The sequence below is a fragment of the Equus caballus genome, chromosome 14 (genome assembly GCF_041296265.1).
Source record: "Equus caballus isolate H_3958 breed thoroughbred chromosome 14, TB-T2T, whole genome shotgun sequence".
Lineage (NCBI taxonomy): Eukaryota > Metazoa > Chordata > Mammalia > Perissodactyla > Equidae > Equus > Equus caballus.
Genome location: NC_091697.1, coordinates 98,665,408 through 98,684,172, shown reverse-complemented (window position 1 = coordinate 98,684,172; position 18,765 = coordinate 98,665,408). Strand labels below are relative to the sequence as shown.

At 39.2% G+C, this 18,765-nt stretch overlaps 1 protein-coding gene across 4 annotated transcripts in view; it reads left to right on the top strand.

The window, feature by feature from the left end:
• The window catches only part of VCAN (versican), a 105,599-nt gene that overhangs the window by 41,480 nt on the left and 45,354 nt on the right, over nucleotides 1-18,765 (top strand). For 2 of the 4 annotated variants that reach the window (XM_023618039.2, XM_005599583.4), the window contains exon 7: nucleotides 2,557-5,547. The exons of the other annotated variants lie outside the window; for them this stretch is intronic. In XM_023618039.2, the coding sequence (XP_023473807.2) occupies nucleotides 2,557-5,547 (2,991 nt within the window). The remainder of the gene's footprint in view (nucleotides 1-2,556; nucleotides 5,548-18,765) is intronic. 4 annotated transcript variants of the gene reach the window in all.

Below are 18,765 nucleotides of genomic sequence, written 5' to 3'. Positions count from 1 at the left end.
AAAACCCTTGTTTTTGAAAACCAAGTCACGTAAATCCTGGCTGTGTCAAGGCGATTCTCTGAGACGTACTGCTGTCACTTCGCCACACTCCAGGACTATAGAGAGGCAGCTCCAAACGGTACAGTCGTGATTGACAATGACATACAGTTAGTTAGTTTTTCAAATCTGAGTCCTTCATTTTTAAAACACTATGCAGATTTTCCCGTAGTGCTGTGGGAAGCTGCCAGCACAGAACTTGGGTTGGAACCTGACTCCAGGCCCTCTGTTCAGGCCCTAACGCAATATCACCTCCTTTGAAGTAAGTTTCATCAGCCACGGAAATACTCAGAGGGAAAAGCAAAATTAGCTTTTTTGTTGGTATTAATAATAAAATGATTAAATTTTCTCTAATGTGCAGTGTGCTACGTGTTTATATTATGTTTCCATGGGAACTTTCCCTGTATGTACATTTTACTATTTCCCCAAAGAATGCAGTTATAAGACAAACATGAAATTTGGCAGTTAAATGAGGTAACGGTTATGGAATTTCAGAGGATAGAGAATTGAATTAAAATAAAAATAGTCAACCACATTTTGGTCCATAAGTTGTTCGTGTCAATCAAAATAGACCAAAATTTCTCCTAGGAAATGAATGCCGAAAAAGCTTTTCTTTAAAAAAGGAGAAAAAGGTTACTTAACATGTTTCTGAAGAGTCCGGTTCTTTTTATTGCTGTTTAGTTTTGTTTTGATATAAAAGGATAAACAGTGACTTTAAAGAATATTTAAATGCACCATCATGTAAATGGCCACCAAGTTTTCATTATAAAAATTAATGAATCTGGACTTTAAAATGGTCTGGGGAATGACCACAGCTAATAACAGTTCATACCAGACCAAAAATAGGGAACTTATTACAGCCCTAATCTGATTTACAACGAAATCACATCATTTTATCATTAAGTTTTTTTAATAGATTTTATTTCTTTGGAGCAGTTTCCCAGCAAAACTGAACAGGAAAGTAGAGATTTCCCATATACCCTTGCCCCTACTCATGCATCGCCTCCCCCACTGTCAACATCCCCCACCAGAGTGGTACATTTGATACAACCAGTGAACCCACGTCAAGTCCAAAGTTTACATTAAGGCTCACTGTTTGTGTTGTACACTCTATGGGTTTAGAAAATGTAGAATGGCATGTTATTTACCAGTCTAGAATCATACAAAGCCTTTTCCTGCCTTAATCTCACTAAGTTTTGAGAGGGTAGATGGAGCTCAAAGGTACCCAATTTTGTTTTCCCAGGACTCCTGTTTTGGGATTATTGAGAGCAAGACACAAGACATTATAGACACCACAGACATTATGACTCTTCTCAGGGGAACAGGCATCACCTATACAAGGAGTTTTAAATCATACAGGATATAGCAAAACAACAGCTACAGCTTGCCTCAGAACAGTTCCTTCTGAGTTTACTGGCAACTAGACTTTAATTTTTGAAAATCTGCTTAAAAAAAATCTTTGTGTGGTAAGCCGCTGCGTTTTCCCTATGTGGAAAAGGAATCTTATTTACAACACTGTCGCTTTTATACACCATTTGGATTTCTTTAAACAGGCCAGGCCATTCTCTGTAAAGCTGGAGGCATTATAATGTAGCATTTTATGATGACATGTTACTTTTTACTGCCTGAGCCCATTCTTTCTGATGCTCAGCGTTGTTTCCAGTGATTTGTAATTACAGACCTAAAATATATCATGTGGGTACTGCGCTTCCTGTTCTCTGTTTGCATTCATGCTAAAGTAAGCCTGGAACGGAGACCCTTAAGAGTTACAAACGTGGTGTGTAGAACGTAGGACAAAAGGTAGAACTGTCACAAAAGCCAAGCAGCCGCTGCTGGAAACGTTTTATTATTTATTAGAAGGAAGGCTGCACTGCAGAGTTGAAAGGAAGATGAAAACAAATGTCTCAACACCTGGAATCAAGCGAAAAATGGTATTAAAAGGTTTCATATCCTGTTTTGATGAAACCCTCCACATTATAGACAATGTAACCATTTATGTGTAACTCAGGGACATTTGATGTGGCTTTTTTGTTGTTTTGCAATCTGAGGCACTCCCTCTCCCCTGAGACACCATGCAGCTTGAGAAGGAGGGAGAAGGCTAGATGCACGGGACAGAAGCCTCCAGAATAGTAGTGCTAAGTTCTCCTGCTAGGCTTCAAGTTGCTGCTGTCATTTCTGGTAACCTGTCTCCTGTTTCCAAACTCTGCATTTATATATTTTTTGGATTTCTCTTTGTCTTAAAACTACACAATACTCGTTTTCCTTAGCCAGGAACAGTCATTCATACTTACTGGTAAAAGCAGTGATAACCCTTATAATATAAAACAGGTGACCAATTTGTGAGTATTACTTGTTCAATTGTCTGTCTTTGGGTTCATCTGAGTATTAGTTTTTAGACTCCTCTCCATCACAAGACACTTTTGGGTCACCCAAAAATACACAGCAGCGCTTAACAAACACTGGACGTACAACTTTTTATTAGTGACTTGTCTAATCAACTCTTTGAAATTATTTTTCTAGCTAAACAGAATATATCAGAGGCTACAACCATCGAACTGAATATCCTTGCAGAAACCGCATCACCCAGTTTATCCGAAGAACTGCAAATGGTACCTGACAGAACTACACCCATCGTCCCTTTAATCACCGAATTACCTGTCATTACAACAAAGTTCCCTCCTGTGGGAAATATAGTCAGTTTTGAACAGAAAGCCACGGTTCAATCTCAAGCTGTCACACACAGATTAGTCACTGAATCACCCACGCCTGCTGGGAGTACCAAGAAACCTGGGGATATGCACTATTACTCACCTTCTGCTTCAGGACCACTTGGAAAGCCAGACATAACTGAAATTAAGGAAGAAGTGCCCCAAAGTACAACTGTCATCTCCCATCGTGCTACTGATTCATGGGATGGTGTCATGGAAGATACACAGACACAAGAATCAGTTACACAAATTGAACAAATAGAGGTGGGTCCGTTGGTAACATCTATGGAAACCTCAAAGCACCTTCCGTCTAAGGAATTCTCTGTAACTGAAACACCGTTTGTATCTGCAACAATGACCCTGGAATCCAAAACTGAAAAGAAAACAGTAAGCGTTATTTCTGAATCAGTGACCCCAAGCCACTATGGATTCACCTTGGGAAAAGCTGATGGTGAAGACAGAACATTTACGGTTAGATCTGGTCAGAGCACCTTGGTCTTTAGCCAAATACCTGAAGTCATTACAGTGTCAAAGACTTCGGAAGACATCACCCCCACTCAGCCAGAGGATGCAGAGTCAGTCTCAGCATCGACGCTTGTTTCACCTGTAACTATACCTGACATTGATGGCTCATCCATGGACGTCTGGGAAGAGAAACAAACTAATGGTAGGATGACTAAAGATTTTTTTGGCCAGAATATGTCCACCACACCTTTCCCATCAGAGCATCATACAGAAGTAGAATTCTTTCCTTATTCTGGTGATAAAAGATTAGTCGAGGGAATGTCCACAGTTATTTATCCCTCTCCACAAATAGAAATGACACAAGAAGGAGAAAGAAGAGAAACGCTAAGACCAGAGATGAGAACAGATACTTATACTGCTGATGAGATACAGGAAAGGATCACCAAAGATCCATTTATAGGAAAAATAGAGGAAGAAGACTTCTCTGGAATGAAGTTCTCTACAGCTTCCTCAGAACAAATTCATCTTACAGAGTCTTCAGTGGAAATGACCAAATCTTTTGACTCCCCAGCACTGATAACAACAAAGCTAAGTGTGGCACCAACAGAGGCAAGAGATGTGAAGGAAGACTTTACCACAACTCCTGTTGGATTGGAAACAGATGGCTATCAAGATACTACAACGTATGATGAGGGTATTACAACCGTGCATTTGACCCACAGCACTTTAGATGTAGAGGTGGTCACTGTATCAAAATGGTCATGGGATGAAGACAATACAACATCAAAGCCTTTTGGGTCCACAGAACATGCAGGCTCTCCAAAATTGCCCCCTGCCTTATTCCCAACGATGGGAGTGAGTGGAAAGGATGAAGACATCCCAAGTTTCACTGAAGATGGAGGAGATGAATTTACTCTTATTCCAGGTAGTACTCAAAAGCCATTCAAGGAGTTTCCTGAGGAAGACACAACAGACCATGGCAAATTCTCAGTTAGATTTCAGCCAACTACATCAACTGGTATTGCAGAAAAGTCAACTTTGAGAGATTCTACAACTGAAGAAAGAGTTTCACCTATTACAAGCACAGAAGGCCGTGTTGTTTATGCAACTGTAGAAGGAAGTGCTTTGGACGAAGGGGAAGACGTGGATGTCTCTAAGCCCGTATCAACTGTCCCCCAATTTGTACATACTTCAGATGTGGAAGGATCGGCATTTGTTAATTATAGTAGCACCCAGGAACCTACTACTTACGTAGACACTTCCCATACGGTTTCTCTTTCTCTAATTCCCAAGACAGAATGGGGAGTGTTGGTACCTTCTGTTCCATCGGAAGGTGAAGTTCTAGGTGAACCCTCTGAAGACATACATGTCCTTGATCAGACTCCCCTTGAAGCGACTATTTCTCCTGAAACTATAAGAACAACCACAGAAATCACACAGGGAACAACTCAGGAAGAATTCCCTTGGAGAGAGGAGACTTCAGAGAAACCCATTCCTGCTCTCAGTTCTACAGTTGGCACGGCCAAGGAGGCAACAACATCTTTGGATGAACAAGAGAGTGATGGGTCAGCGTATACAGTCTCTGAAGACAGATTGGTGACAAGTTCTGAGAGAGTCCCAGTTTTAGAAACAACTCCAGTTGGAAAAATTGAATACAGTATGTCTTACCCACCTGGTGCTGTCACTGAACACAAAGCGAAAACAGATGAAGTGGTAACACCAAGCATGGGGCCAAAGGTGTCTTTAAGGCCAGGGCTTGACCAGAAATATGAAACAGAAGGTACTAGTCCAGGGGAAATTGTATCGCCTTTCAGCACTGCTGTCACCCAGTTTATAGAGGAAACCACTACTGAGAAAAGAGAGGAAACATCCCTAGATTATATTGATTTAGGCTCAGGATTATTTGAAAAGCCCAAAGCGACAGAACTCCCAGAATTTTCAACAATTAATGCCACAGTTCCAAGTGATATCATTGCTGCCTTCAGTTCAGTAGACAGACTTCACACAACTTCAGCATCCACTGAGAAACCGCCTCTCATTGACAGGGAACCTGGTGAAGAAACAACCAGTGACATGGTCATCATTGGAGAATCAACATCTCGTGTTCCTCCCACTACCCTTGAGGATGTTGTAGTGAAGGAAACGGAAACCGATATTGATAGAGAGTATTTCACAACTTCAAGTACTCCTTCTGCTACACAGCCAACAAGACCACCCACTGTGGAAGGCCAAGAGGCCTTCAGACCTCAGGCACTTTCCACTCCAGAACCCTCGGCAGGGACAAAATTCCGCCCTGACATAAATGTTTATATTATTGAGGTCAGAGAAAACAAGACAGGTAAGTCTTTGCTTTCTAGACATACCAGTCAAGGCAATCAGCATTTTATCTTGAAAATTACTTTTGGAAAAAAAAAATCAACATACCAAATGCTGCCATTAGAAGATAACTGGAGTGTGAAAAAGTTCTGTGTTTTAGCTTCATATATTTGTACAAGAATTGGAAGAATATGTTAAACAATTTGGAAGAATGTTAGATACGATTTTTTTAAAGTCATGAGAAGCCCTGCTTTGTCATCTAATATAACCAAATCATCACTGTTGCATCACTTCAGAACATGCAGAACAAAGTGTTTTAATTTCAGTGTCTTTCCATGCCTTACTACTCCAGTGTAGTACTAGACTATGTTAACATTCCATTGGTCTTTAACTATTAACCTTCAGTACTGACATCGTGGACAGCTAAAATCCTATTGCACATCCCTAGGGCTGATAGAAAGACGTCTAAAGGTTTGCTTTGGTTTTTCTCTTCCAGGAGTGTACAGGTTTTATTATATGACTTGTGGGGTGGGTAATAGGTCTGTAGTTTAAATGTTATTTTAATGCCAGTTCAACATATTTTTAAGCTGTTGTCCTTGGATGTTTTAACGAGGCTTTAACTATTTAGAAAAAATACAATCTAGCTCAGTTCTAGGAAATGCTGTAATTCAATGTATCAAATATCATTTCAGAAAATGAGTATGTCAGCATTACCTCGGTGTCCTAAAAACCAGGCTGTAACATTATTTATTCTATGATTTAATTGTTTTATCTCCCGGAATATTTGCGATGCCTTCTATTCTGCTCAAATATTTTATTTATCTCTCTGGCAAAGTTCTTAAAAGCTGTTTCTTTACATTGGTTAATACTTGCAATTTTCATTACCAAACGTAACGTATTCCTTCCAAAGGTCAGAACACATCATCTTTGAAATGGGGTAAGCTGAGCAGAGACTACATAGCGCATTTAGCGCTATAGATCAGCTCAGGTTTGTCTGTCTTTTTTTAATTGACAAGTTAAAATAATTGATTTTAGTTAAGTTGCCATCCTCTAGTGTTAATGTGAGAATTAAATGGACAAGTACTCATTTTCCCTTGACCTGGCTCTGAGAAGTCGGGGTAGCAGAATGTTTTTCGCAGGTTTTCTCTCTTGCTGTTGGGAGAGTCCCCTTAGGGGGTCATTTTTTCTTCAGAGTGGTGCTGTCCTCGTTAGAGGGCTCCGAGGTGCACCTGTTGCAAACAAACGGTAGCTTTGTTGCCAAGTCAGCTGGCTTCCAGTGGGGCAGGTGGAAACTTCATGGCTTCTATAGGTTTCTACTATTCAGAATTTTCTCAATGCGCAAGCTCTTGCGGGGCAGTGAACAGCAGAGAAGGAAATATGTTCCAGAGGAGTGAAGTTAACCTCCACTTTCCAATACCGTTGAAAGAGGCCAGGATTCGAGCATTATTTTCCTGCTATTGATGCTGTTTCTTAGAAATCAGAGCATATTTCCTCTCTCTTACATTCCTTTTCTGCCTTTTGGAGCTGGAGTCGGAGAGACAAGATGAGTTGCCAAGGAGTGGGAATGAGGGCAGCTACCAGTAGGCCTATGAAAAGGGAAGAACAGAAGTGAGGGGAAGCAAAAAGGAATTACTACTAACACTTAATTTGAGAATTTTAAAATTACTTGAATGACTAATTATGCAGAAGTTTTCCCAATTTAGATTACTTTCTTGTTAGTGTAGATACTGAATCAAATAATACAGAAAACAGTAAAAAATCTTCTGCATTTAAAAACTCTTCTAAATAGGAAACTGTGTGTTAAGGTTAGGGTGATCAAATTATAAAATGGAAAAAGTGAAACTCGAGCTCTCTGGAAGAATTGGCAGTCATCAGAAAAAAAAAAAATCTAAGTTTATACATGGTTACTCGAAACGGAGAGTCTGAGTAACTTAACCCAGAAACCATTTATACAAAGGTGCTTATTTATATTTGAGTTGTGAATTTAATTCAGCTGGGGCTGGGAGACATGACTAGGTGTTTCCTCTTCTTTCTTTCGCTTTTAAAACATGGGACCATGATTTGCCTCAGACTAATTTTTGTTCTGCATTGGTAACAATGGGTCTCTGTGGAAAGAGAATAGATGGTGATCTCCGTCAGGAGAGGATCGTGGGGGTGGGGGTGGATAGAGCATGTGTCTATCTAGTTTCCTGCCTCCATCTCTCTCTCTCTCTCTCTTTTATCTGTCGTTTCCGTGTGCTTTATGTATGCTATTCTCCTTAAGACTAAAAGTATTGTTTATTGTGTTGATGAGACAATGAGGTTTACTCAGATCCAACTGCTTACTTTTACTAATTTTGTTTTCTATGAGAAACTTAATTTTTCAAGCATTTTGAACTTCGAGTAGGGAAAACTCTAAAGCAGATGTTAAATTAATGAGTTCTAAGGCAGGTGTGCATTAGTAAGGAAAAATACATGTGCGCCTGGAAAACTAACCTTTCTATGTTTTAAAGCACATTTTTCCAGACTGGAAAAGCCTCGGTGCATGTACTAACTTGTATAACTCTATTCACAAACATAGACTCGACCTCTATGCATACTGTATATCCAAGTAAGCAAGAATCCCACCCATGCTACACTAAGCCAAGGCATTCATAATGTTTTTGCTGTCCTCAGCAAGTCATATAAATCTTGATTTTTTTTACTACTATGAAACAAAACATGCTACTCACGACACGTTTATGTTATATTTGCTCAAATGGGTCTTAATAGCAACTTAGGGTGCTGTCGCTCCAGGGCAACTGTAGTTAGCGGTTAAAAAAATCTGAAGGAACTTTTCAGCTCATAAAAGTTTTATGAGCTGAAAAATGCTATGGGGTGTGTTTAACAGTGGCTCAGGGGATACTGAAAACATGACTCCCGTCTATTTCAGGAGTAATTTGCACACCTGTGTTTTGAAAAATTATTGAAAGGTTTTCTTTGTGGACATGTATGAAGTCTGCAGGGTTTAAAAGTGTAAGAAGACTTTCTTCAATTCTGACCTTTTTTTAAAAAAAGAACACTCCTCTGAATCATCTGAAATGTCACAAGTCAGTGGGACAGAACTGTGAATTTTTTTTAAAAAACTGATGTACTGGTATCTTTAAATGAAAAAATAATTTGGAAATATACAGATATTAAGCACAAACATTGTTATGCAAATGCTCAGAGTTATATCTTAAAATAGGTGGCTTGTTAGTTTTTTTAAGACAAGTTCATGTGTACCACATACTGTTTGTCAGGTCGGCTTGATGTTATTTGTCTTGTCAGGTGTTCTTTTTTGTTAGTTTTATAATTTATATCTATCAAAATCTAAATGTATGGCAGGTATAAAGCCAGTATTGAACTAAAATGATATAAATATTATGATATTAAAAGATTATTAGTGTAATGATAGTAAAGATGAATGAGATTTGGGGAAAGATAATTTTGGTCTCTAAATTAGAATTCATTTTGCTTGGTTTGCTTATTGAGAATCATGGTACCTTATTGCTTACATCATTCAGAAATAACTCCTCTATGACTAATCCCGTCTGCATTTTTTTTGTACATTCAAGAAATGTACATAAAACTAAAGGTTTATTTTCTGAATATTATGGTGTTGAGGACAGCGTAAACAATAAGGGATGTTGACTCTGAGAACAGGAGATATTTTGGCAAATGCCAATATTTATATCATTGATTGCACAGTCATTCATTTTTAAGAAAGTAATGTTTATACAGGACTGTCTCATATAATTTTTTTAAATGACTATTTTTGATTTTTGTAGAATTTATTATATAGAAAAATTACTTTCAGATTTTTTATTATAGCATCAGATTCCTTTCTTCAAACATAATCTTATTCAGGGCCTCCTTATTTTGAGCAGATGAAAGAGTGGCTGTTCTGGTTCATGTCTGAGAAGGGGGATCAGGAGTCCCATTTCCTTGGGACCTCTCCCAGACCCCCTGTGGTAGGTTCTAGAATAATGTGGAACTCTGACCACAGCTGGAAAGAGAATGAAATTATCTAGATAGTTCAGAATAAAGCAGAAACAATTACTCATTTTGAATGAATTGATATTTTTTAAGTAAAAACACTTTTAAAATTAGCCTGATTATCAATACCTTATCTCACTGTAATGATCCACATCTATTAACATTTACCTTTGAATAACTTCATATGATGCTGAATAAAGCAAACTAAGCAAATCTAGTTTCAATCTTATGGATGCCCAGGTGTAAACAAGATAGCATCTGGTTACAGTTCAGAGTACCATGTGTGTGCAGAACGAAATCATCGTCAGGCTCACGCTGAGAGCTTGCAGGCCGTGTTTCACATATATTATTGTGTTTAAACACCAGAGATAATCTGTGAGACAATAGGGAAGATATTGCGGATGGGAAAATGGAGGCACAGGGGGTCTAACACCATTCGTGCTCATCTGGCAATCCTGGCACTCCTTGGAGCAGTTTTGCAGTGAGACGATTCTCTCCCCCGATGAACTCAGAGAGTGATGACCCTCTATTGGCTCAGGGGCTACCCTGTCCTCAGTTTCTGAAAGAGCATAGGCTCTGGAAAGACTGGCTTCTCATTGGTGCTCTATTGGTTTATAAAGGCTAGATGACTTAGGTTTAGTTTGCTGCTAATACGGGGGACTATGCCTGCTATTCAGTTACCTGCCATGGCAAGAGAGCGGCGTGATGAATTTGGTGGCCCTGGTTCTGGGCTGCTGCTTTCCTGCAGCATTTTGGAGCACATCCCTGTGAGAGGAGGTGGCTTGTGCCTGCCCACATGAGCAGTTCCCTTTGCTGGGCTCCAGCTGTGGCTCCCTGCCAGAGAAGCACATTTTTTCTGCAGGGAATTACGATGGCTTTCTCTATCCTTCCTTGGCTGCCCAAAGTCTAGAAAAGGATTCAGTTTGAAAAGGAAAGAGACTGTCTGTTTCCCTTTTGTTTCTCTAGTATGAAGAAAAGAATTGCCCTTAGTCTTTCTAAATTATTCATCAGCCTAACTCTACACTGCAGACCAAATGCCACCTTTTTAAAAAGTCGTTCTAAGTGGAATATTTTGTATGTGCAATACATACATGTACATACCACTCACATACACACACACAAACACATATGGAATCTCAATGTTTAAAATGCTCTGTGAATGTTTTATTAACCCACTAGCTTTGAGGAAAAATTTAAGAAACTGAAGTTGTTTTCTTCACAGGTTGAGATTTAAAAATAAAAGAGGTGTTCCATGGATAGCTAAAAGGAACTTTATCTTCTTCCTAACATGAACCAATGCCTGTTCTTTCTGAAAATAGCATTTGCAATTACAATTTGCCATTATCTAAAATACCACTGAGGTGGGGTGTTAACCAAAGACAAACACCACTTAGCTATCATTGGCAGTGACCTTGAGAGAAAGGCACACACTGCCTTCCAGGCAGTGGAGTCAATCAAGGATTATCTTCAGGCAAAGCTACACCATGCCTCGTCCTTTGACAGATATTAAAAGGGGCACAAAAGAAACATAAACCATAGATTTTGCTCTCAAGGACTTTATGTACTTTTAGAGAAACCAATATCAACACAGTCAAATATAATTGCAGTACAGAAACATACAATTACACACGAGGTGGTGTGGTACTGACCATGAATGGCAGATGAGGTCGGCAAAGGAAGGACTCAATGAAGGCAAGGAAGCCAGAAAATATTTCATGAAAGGAAGAGACTTAGGTTGGTTCATGTTGGAAGGATAGATCACGAAAAAATGACTGGAAACCAGTGATTAGCTTATTGCTTCCCAACAGAGGCTCACTAGGGGGGTTAAGGAGCGCCAAGTACAATCAGGCATTTTCCTAAATAGGACTGGGCTGACAGAGAGGGCACGGCCTGCCTCAGAAGCTCAATGCCTTTTTAGGATTCACCTAGAAAGCTGTGCAGGTTCGTGGAGACCAGAGATGTTCAACCGCCTTCCTCTGGCGGGAGTGTGGTCCCACGTCTCTGTTCTTCGTGATTCATACTTTTTGATAAAGATAGCATCTTCTGTAGGTTCAGTACGTTTAACTTTTCAAAATATATTCCCATGAAGTATCATGCTTCAGAGTTACGCACTTGTAAATTTAAATGGCATAAAACTACCTTTTAAAGAGCAAGCTGCACGCTCCAGAAGGTGATTTAAAGGTTTATGACATCTTATTTCAAGTGAAATTTGAATCAGTCATATTACGGAAGCAGGTGCTGTAAGTTGGGGAATCTGGAGTCAGCCTCTCTTTTGCTTATCTGCAATACGGACCCAGGAATTTCTCACTTTCTCTGTCACAAGTTTTTACCAGTAAAATGGATGTAATAGCTATTATTGTGTAGAAAGAATAATATTTCCTAAACTTTGACCCATACTCTTCTTCCAAATCACAGGGATTATGAAACAAGGAAGATGATCATGTATATACATATATATATTCATACACACACATATATATGCATATATATCTATATGTATACACACCTATACATAAAATATACAAATATTTTTTATTATTTATTCAATAATTAGTCAAATAATTATCGTGCACTAGGTACCACATCAGAACTGGATTTTGAAGCATGTGCTATCTGTGAGATTTGAATGAACGTGGATGGGCAGTCAGTTCGCTCCATAGGCCACAGGGAAGAGTAAGTGGACGCAGTGGAAAGAGCCTTTGGAAACAGACCTGGGTTCATTGTCAATATCGTTATTTGCCATATAATGTCCATAGGCCTGACTTGTTGTCACATTAAAAATATACACCAATCCTACAAACCCACCAGATTGCTTCAAGGAGAAAGGGCTCTCTTCACGGGCCTGCCAGTCCCTGTGGGAGGCACATGGCACATTGAATCCTCCACGACAACAAAACACCGAGCACAGTGCTTGGCACACTAGAACGACTTTGGACAAATTAGTCCCCTCTGTGCTTCAGGAATAATTTCATCCTGAACTTCTAAATGCAGGAAAATTTAGATTGTTGTGTATTAAACAGGTAAAAATGGAATTATCTTAAAATTCAAGATGATTTATACCACAGGGAGCCAAATAGAATTACGCTATAGTATCTGCTTGACTGCAGGAGCTTGTTAAAATTTAATCCTCTGGATTGTGTTTGTCTGGGGTGATGCCATTTTGGGTGCAAATCAGAAGCAGCTGCAGCCCTTATTTAAAATTTAAATATAATATTGATTCTATAGTACCTACGTGTAGAATTTGTTAGCTTTCTGCTCTTTTTCATGTGTGAAAATTGGGCTTATGATTTTGATACCTATCAATTTAATTTTTTTTCAAAGAAAATGATCTTTTTACCAATTCTTTATAAATTTTTCCAGGTACTGGGCCTAGCCTCTTGCATATTCATAGAATACATGGGCATTCCCTGCTGTCTTTTTGTTGTTGTCAAGGAAACCCCTCAGTTCTCTACACAGGGATTACATTCTTCTTTCTTAATAGCTCTTAGATCATTCATTTGTGCAATGAATAAAAAATGTATTCACGGGCCCAGACAGCGTTCAGAACTTTTTTGAGGGGAGGGGTGTAGCCAAGGGGAGAGATGTGCATGGTGAGTGGAGCAACAAGGATAAAAGAAAAGAGAAAGAAGTGCTTTTGGAGGTTTTATTTTAATGAGGTAAAACTGAAAATTGTATGGTTTCAAGAAGACATTGCCTATTTTTGTCAGTTTACAAAGTTTATAACACTGTACCTCAGTGAGGCCAGTTTGTTGGGTACAAAAGAAGAGGTGATTAATAAGCGGCTTCAGGGCCCTACCCAATGGCGCAGCGGTTAAGTGCGCACGTTCTGCTTTGGCGGCCCGGGGTTCACTGGTTCGGATCCCAGGTCTGGACATGGCACCGCTTGGCAAGCCATGCTGTGGTAGGCGTCCCACGTATAAAGTATAGGAAGATGGACACAGATGTTAGCTCAGGGCCAGTCTTCCTCAGCAAAAAGAGGAGGATTGGCAGCAAATGTTAGCTCAGGGCTAATCTTCCTCAAAAAAAATAAAAATAAAAAAAATAAGTGGCTTCATTGACAGAACCATTCCAAGAATTGTGGTGGGGAGAGGAGTGATGTGTTTTATGAAAACTGTTATATATTCTTTTCATTTGTATCGAAGTACTTTGAATGTTTTACACCATAATTGACGTGATAGAAAATATAGGGCATGATGTGGATAACTGAAAACCTGTTTTATTACATTAAAAAATGGTGTTCCTTAGAGAGGTAGTGCCAGTATTTAGACTTTTTGAGTATGACTCAGGAGGGAAACCCTGTCTATTGGCAAGAGGGCTGCAATTTTTCTTAAAAAGAGTGATTTGATTCTTTGGAGGAAAAGAAATTACGGTTAACCTTCTAAATACTTGCTAGAATTGTTGGGGCAATGTATCAAGTATTTCTCCAAAAAATAATTTAAAGTCTAAATAGGAGATTTTAAACTAGAAAGAATCTCTGGAGTGAGAGGAAAAGTTTAATTGTATTTTGGCATCTATGCCTGTGAAACCTTGTTGTATTGTGTCACGGTATTCTACCCAGACATGCTTGCACACATGGATAATTGCTACACGCTACCTTCACTGGCTTCTAGTGACTTCATCTCTTGGCTTCGTAGCACAGTACCCCTGGTTTCTCACTGGGCGATTTAGTTGCTTTGGCCATATACTGCATACAGTAGGTTTTGAAGGCTTTGGTTTTTCTTTTTTTTCCTGAGGAAGATTTGCCCTGAGCTAACATCTGCTACCAATATTCCTCTTTTTGCACGTGGGATGCCACCAGAGCATGGCCAGTGACAGACGAGTGGTGTAGGTACATGCCCGGAAACTAAACCCAGGCTGCCAAAGTGAAGCGCACTGAACTTAAACAGTAGGCCGCCAGGGCTGGCCTGGTTTTGGTTTTTCTAAGCTGAGAAAGGGAAAATATGCGAATGTACATTTCAGGAGAGTAAAACAGAAGATAGTATAATGATCATTTTCACATCATTGGAATCTTACCTTGCTGTGCTCTCCAGAGAAGCCTGTCTTATCACCTGCAGACAGAACATTCTCTGACCGTGACTTCACACTCCCCCCCAGGAATTATTTTAGAGGTTTCTTGGAATAAAGTCATCCGGTCAAGCTACTCTGTGGCTGGGGAAAAGAAAATACAACCCATAGCTTAGTTGAGAAGGCAACTTGAAATAGTAAGCAGGAGAGTATATGATAGAAGCTAACCGCTTGCTTTAGTAAACGGGAAAATAGAGGTAATATGAAATATTGAAGTAGCATCTTTAGCAGGCAAAGTCTCAGAATTGGCCCCACAGGAAACTCTGGGCTCTTATCCCCTCACTGAGCAACCACCCAGTTTACCCAGGAGGGCCCAGAACCACACCAACCAGGCAGGCACCAGTCACCAGGGGGACTCCAGATAAAAATACCCACTACCCCGTCCCCCACCAGACAACTTGAATCTGAATTTCTAGTGTTGAGGCTCAGGTGTTTGTATTTCTTGTTTGTTTGTCTTGTTAAATTTGCTCCCTTTATTTATTTTTTAATAGTAGCTATGTGTATTTTTAAAGGCACCTCATGTGATTTTGATGCACCGTAAGCATTGAACAGTACTAGTAAATTCAAGGCTTTCTGACCTGCAGACAGCAGGCTGAAATACAGACATTTCTGGGGAAGGGGCTGCTGGAAGCCTCTGCCAGTCAAAGCTGTCTCTTACCAATTTTAAGGAGGAAAAGACTATGTGTGATTCAGTCTCCCCTCCATTATGTGTGATTCAGGCTTTGATCATATTTTTTTGGTCACAAATGTTAAATGAACCTTGGCATCTAAGTTGCCAAGGGAGAAAATAGAATTAAATATCATTGAAATATATGTTTTTAAAAATTTCAGGAATAATTGTAATTGAATTAAAGTGATAGTAAAGCCTGGAGAATATATCTCAAATTACCCAGAGCTACACACCTCACTTTGCTGTACCCGTTACCTTCTCCCTATCAACATGGAAATTAAACAGAAGAATATGTGCTTCTGGCTTAAGGATTCTTTTGGCTATACTGCCAAAGTGAGTTTGTTCATTGTACATTTACATTCGAGAAAAACAGTAATTGCCCCTTGATATAAGCCTATATCGATTTCTAGATTTGGAAAGAAAATGAGTGATAAAAAAAGTATTGAGACTGTGCCTGTACACCTAGATTATCTAGATTTTTCTATCCATAAAAGTTTTTAGTGTTTGAGTTATCTGTATGGTCCTTTCGTTGTCTCTCAGAATTTGAGCTGTGATTGCAGCTGAAACACAATGTCTTCAGTCCAAAATGCAAACTTTCAAGGGCAGTATCAAAGCAGTAGAATGTAAACTTTTCCATTCTTGATGATAAATAGCTCTGTAGACATTATTCCAACTAAATTCTCAAAAGAGGGCTATGTGGCCAGAGTATTAAGAGTATTACATGTTTAAAGGATTTTGGAATATAGAATTTAGTAAGGGAGATGAGAAAAAAGTATAAAAACAACTAGGGAATTTATAAATAAGAAACAATATGACATAAGTCCTATGGGATACAAACAGAGATACAACCAGTTTGGGCTGAGGAGTTTTAGTGAAGACGTAGTGGAGGAGTGAAGGCTTTGTTTAGCTGGATCCTTCATAAATGCCTGGTGGCGTTCAGAGGAGGATCCATGAACCTTCCAAGTTGGGGGCAGGAGGGCTCTTCTTGAACAGAAATCTGAGATGCAAATATTGAGGGATGTTGATACAGGGACATGGAGCTGCTGGCTCCAATGCAGAGGTGCAGAGAATGATAACAGGACTGAAGGAAAAGGGTAACAGTGGGGGCGGGGGCGGTTCATGGAGCTGTTGGAACACCTGTTGGACAGGTGAGGTGAAAGAGGTGACTGGAAACTCCTCCTGGCTTTTGAAGAAAGGAATGCATAATTAAAAATAAAACAGTGTTTGGTAAAGTTTAGCTTAGTAGCTGTAATTTGGGGGGCTTAGAAAGGAAGTATTTGTATTTATTTACGAGAGGCATTTGTTTTACTTTAGTCAAAGCTTTTACTCAAATTTTAAATCCTTGATTCTGACCAAAGCATTTTTCTGGTGTTAGGATATCTGAAAATAATCTGTTTATCTATCTATCTATCATCTATCTATAGGTGGCTTTGACAATCTTAGAGAATGGAAATGAAAAACATAGCAAAAGTACTGCCCTACGGTTGTTTTCTGTTTATTTGTTCTACTTTTAAGGAAACATTTAGAAACCTAAATAACCTGGCTTGCTTCTCTTTCACATAGCTCTTTATCATTGTTCAGAAATGCTTGATGGTCCCCAAATTACTTGATTATGCTCTCTTGCAAAGCCGTTGCTCTTTAAAAATGGACAGTTACCAAGTGCCCTGGGCCTCTTCCATAAGCAAGAAGAGCCCACACTCAGTGGCGTCTCCTCCAGTGCACTTAGACTCGATGACTGTATCTAAACACATTCTCACCACTTGAGGGAACAGCATTGTTGAAGGATTATCTGAAGTTAGGGACAGCTATGATTCCCATTTATCATCCCCGTAACATGTCTGCCTCCTAAAAGTGAGGCCATCAGAGATGCTTATATTGTTTATACGTATATATTACCCTTTCTGGGTGTAAAACTCTTGAATTGAGGAATGTCAAGCTCCTTGCTCAGCCAGAGGAGGCTGTCAGTGTATGATAACACGCTTGGGTGGTGCACCAAGTGGACCTCGGCCAGCAGAGCTAATAGGCGATCTCTCCATCTTTACTTTAATCTCTCTCATCTCTAAGGGGACTGAGTATTGGTATAAATATCACATGATTTTCAATTATTGAGATAGTTAAGGATACAAAAACATCTGACAAGATTTGGGGAGAGTGTTCGTATCTTGATTACTAATGCCAATTTTTTTTTTAACATCTTGACTTGGCATCATTTTTAGTTCAAATTTTGAAAATGTTGAGGGATTTAGGATACCTGAGACAATCTGGTTGAAATTCACATTAGGTGGTTTTCTTTGCTTCATAAAGTGCCAGTTAGCGTTTTCTTTTAATTAAGAACATATCAGGGTGAATGGAATTGAAGCATTTGTTTCTGTCTGGTTATTGGATGTGTAGGTATGTGTCAGAAAACTTAAACATCTTAAAGAACTTCAAACTTTCTCTTTTTCAGTTCTATGAGTATTTCTCAGGCACTTCAGTATGGCTGTCTATTGTTTTTTTTAAAATAAGGAAACGAAGTCTTTTTTGCTGTACATTAAAATGAACCTATTTTACTAAAGAAATGTGATCCTAATATATCTCTGCTGAATAGATTGGTATACACTTATATTTAATTAAAAGCTCTTAAACTTAAATTGTAAAATTCCCTAAAGAGAATGTGAACTTTAGCCAGCTGCCTGTGCATCTTAGCAACTATGGTCTGTGTCTGCTAACAGTGTGACTGCAAGACTTGTGCTGTGTCTACAAAACCCTGCCATGAGGTACTTAAAACTACTTGGTGAATAATTTGAGGTCAGCTAGCAATAAAGCGTTGTGTGAAATGCCATTAAAAAATCTATTAACCATGGTACTAGTATATTCAAGTCAAGCTGTTAAAATACATTTGTATAAACATAGAAAAGATTATACATACACTGTGTAGAGTTCTGTGGTTTGACTCTTGAAATCCAAATAAAAGTTATATTATCCTTAGAATAAAACTCTAAAATAGAGCAGTCTCTTATAAGAGCTTGTTCATCTAGGAGCTGGGAATGTTAATTACTCCATTAGGTCGCACTCTTAGTACAAAACAGAGCAGATCGCCATTTGGGAATGAGATACCTGCTTTCGCAATAGTACAGATGTCCCCCTGCCACACCCTGCAAAGAAACTTTTCTGGCTTGCAGTAATTATAGTTCTTGCAACTGTCTAATAACATGTGTGGTAGGTGGGGGTGGTGACAAGAAAGGGGGATGAAGAAGTAATTTCAGAGACTGCGTAAACAAAGAGGAGCAGATAGGAACATGGGTGAGATGTAGGGGGCAGGAAAGAGTTCACCTGTCTACACTAGGTAGATTTCATACCACACACCCCCCATGAAGCTTTAAAAGTATGGGAACAAACCAGCCACACCGAGAAAATAAAATGTACATTGATCTGTAGAGAATCTGTTGGCAGAAAAAATTAACTTCAAAGCCCTAGGCAGTTGATATTTCCCCCACTCTCAAATGGATATTAAGAAATCCAGTGAAACCA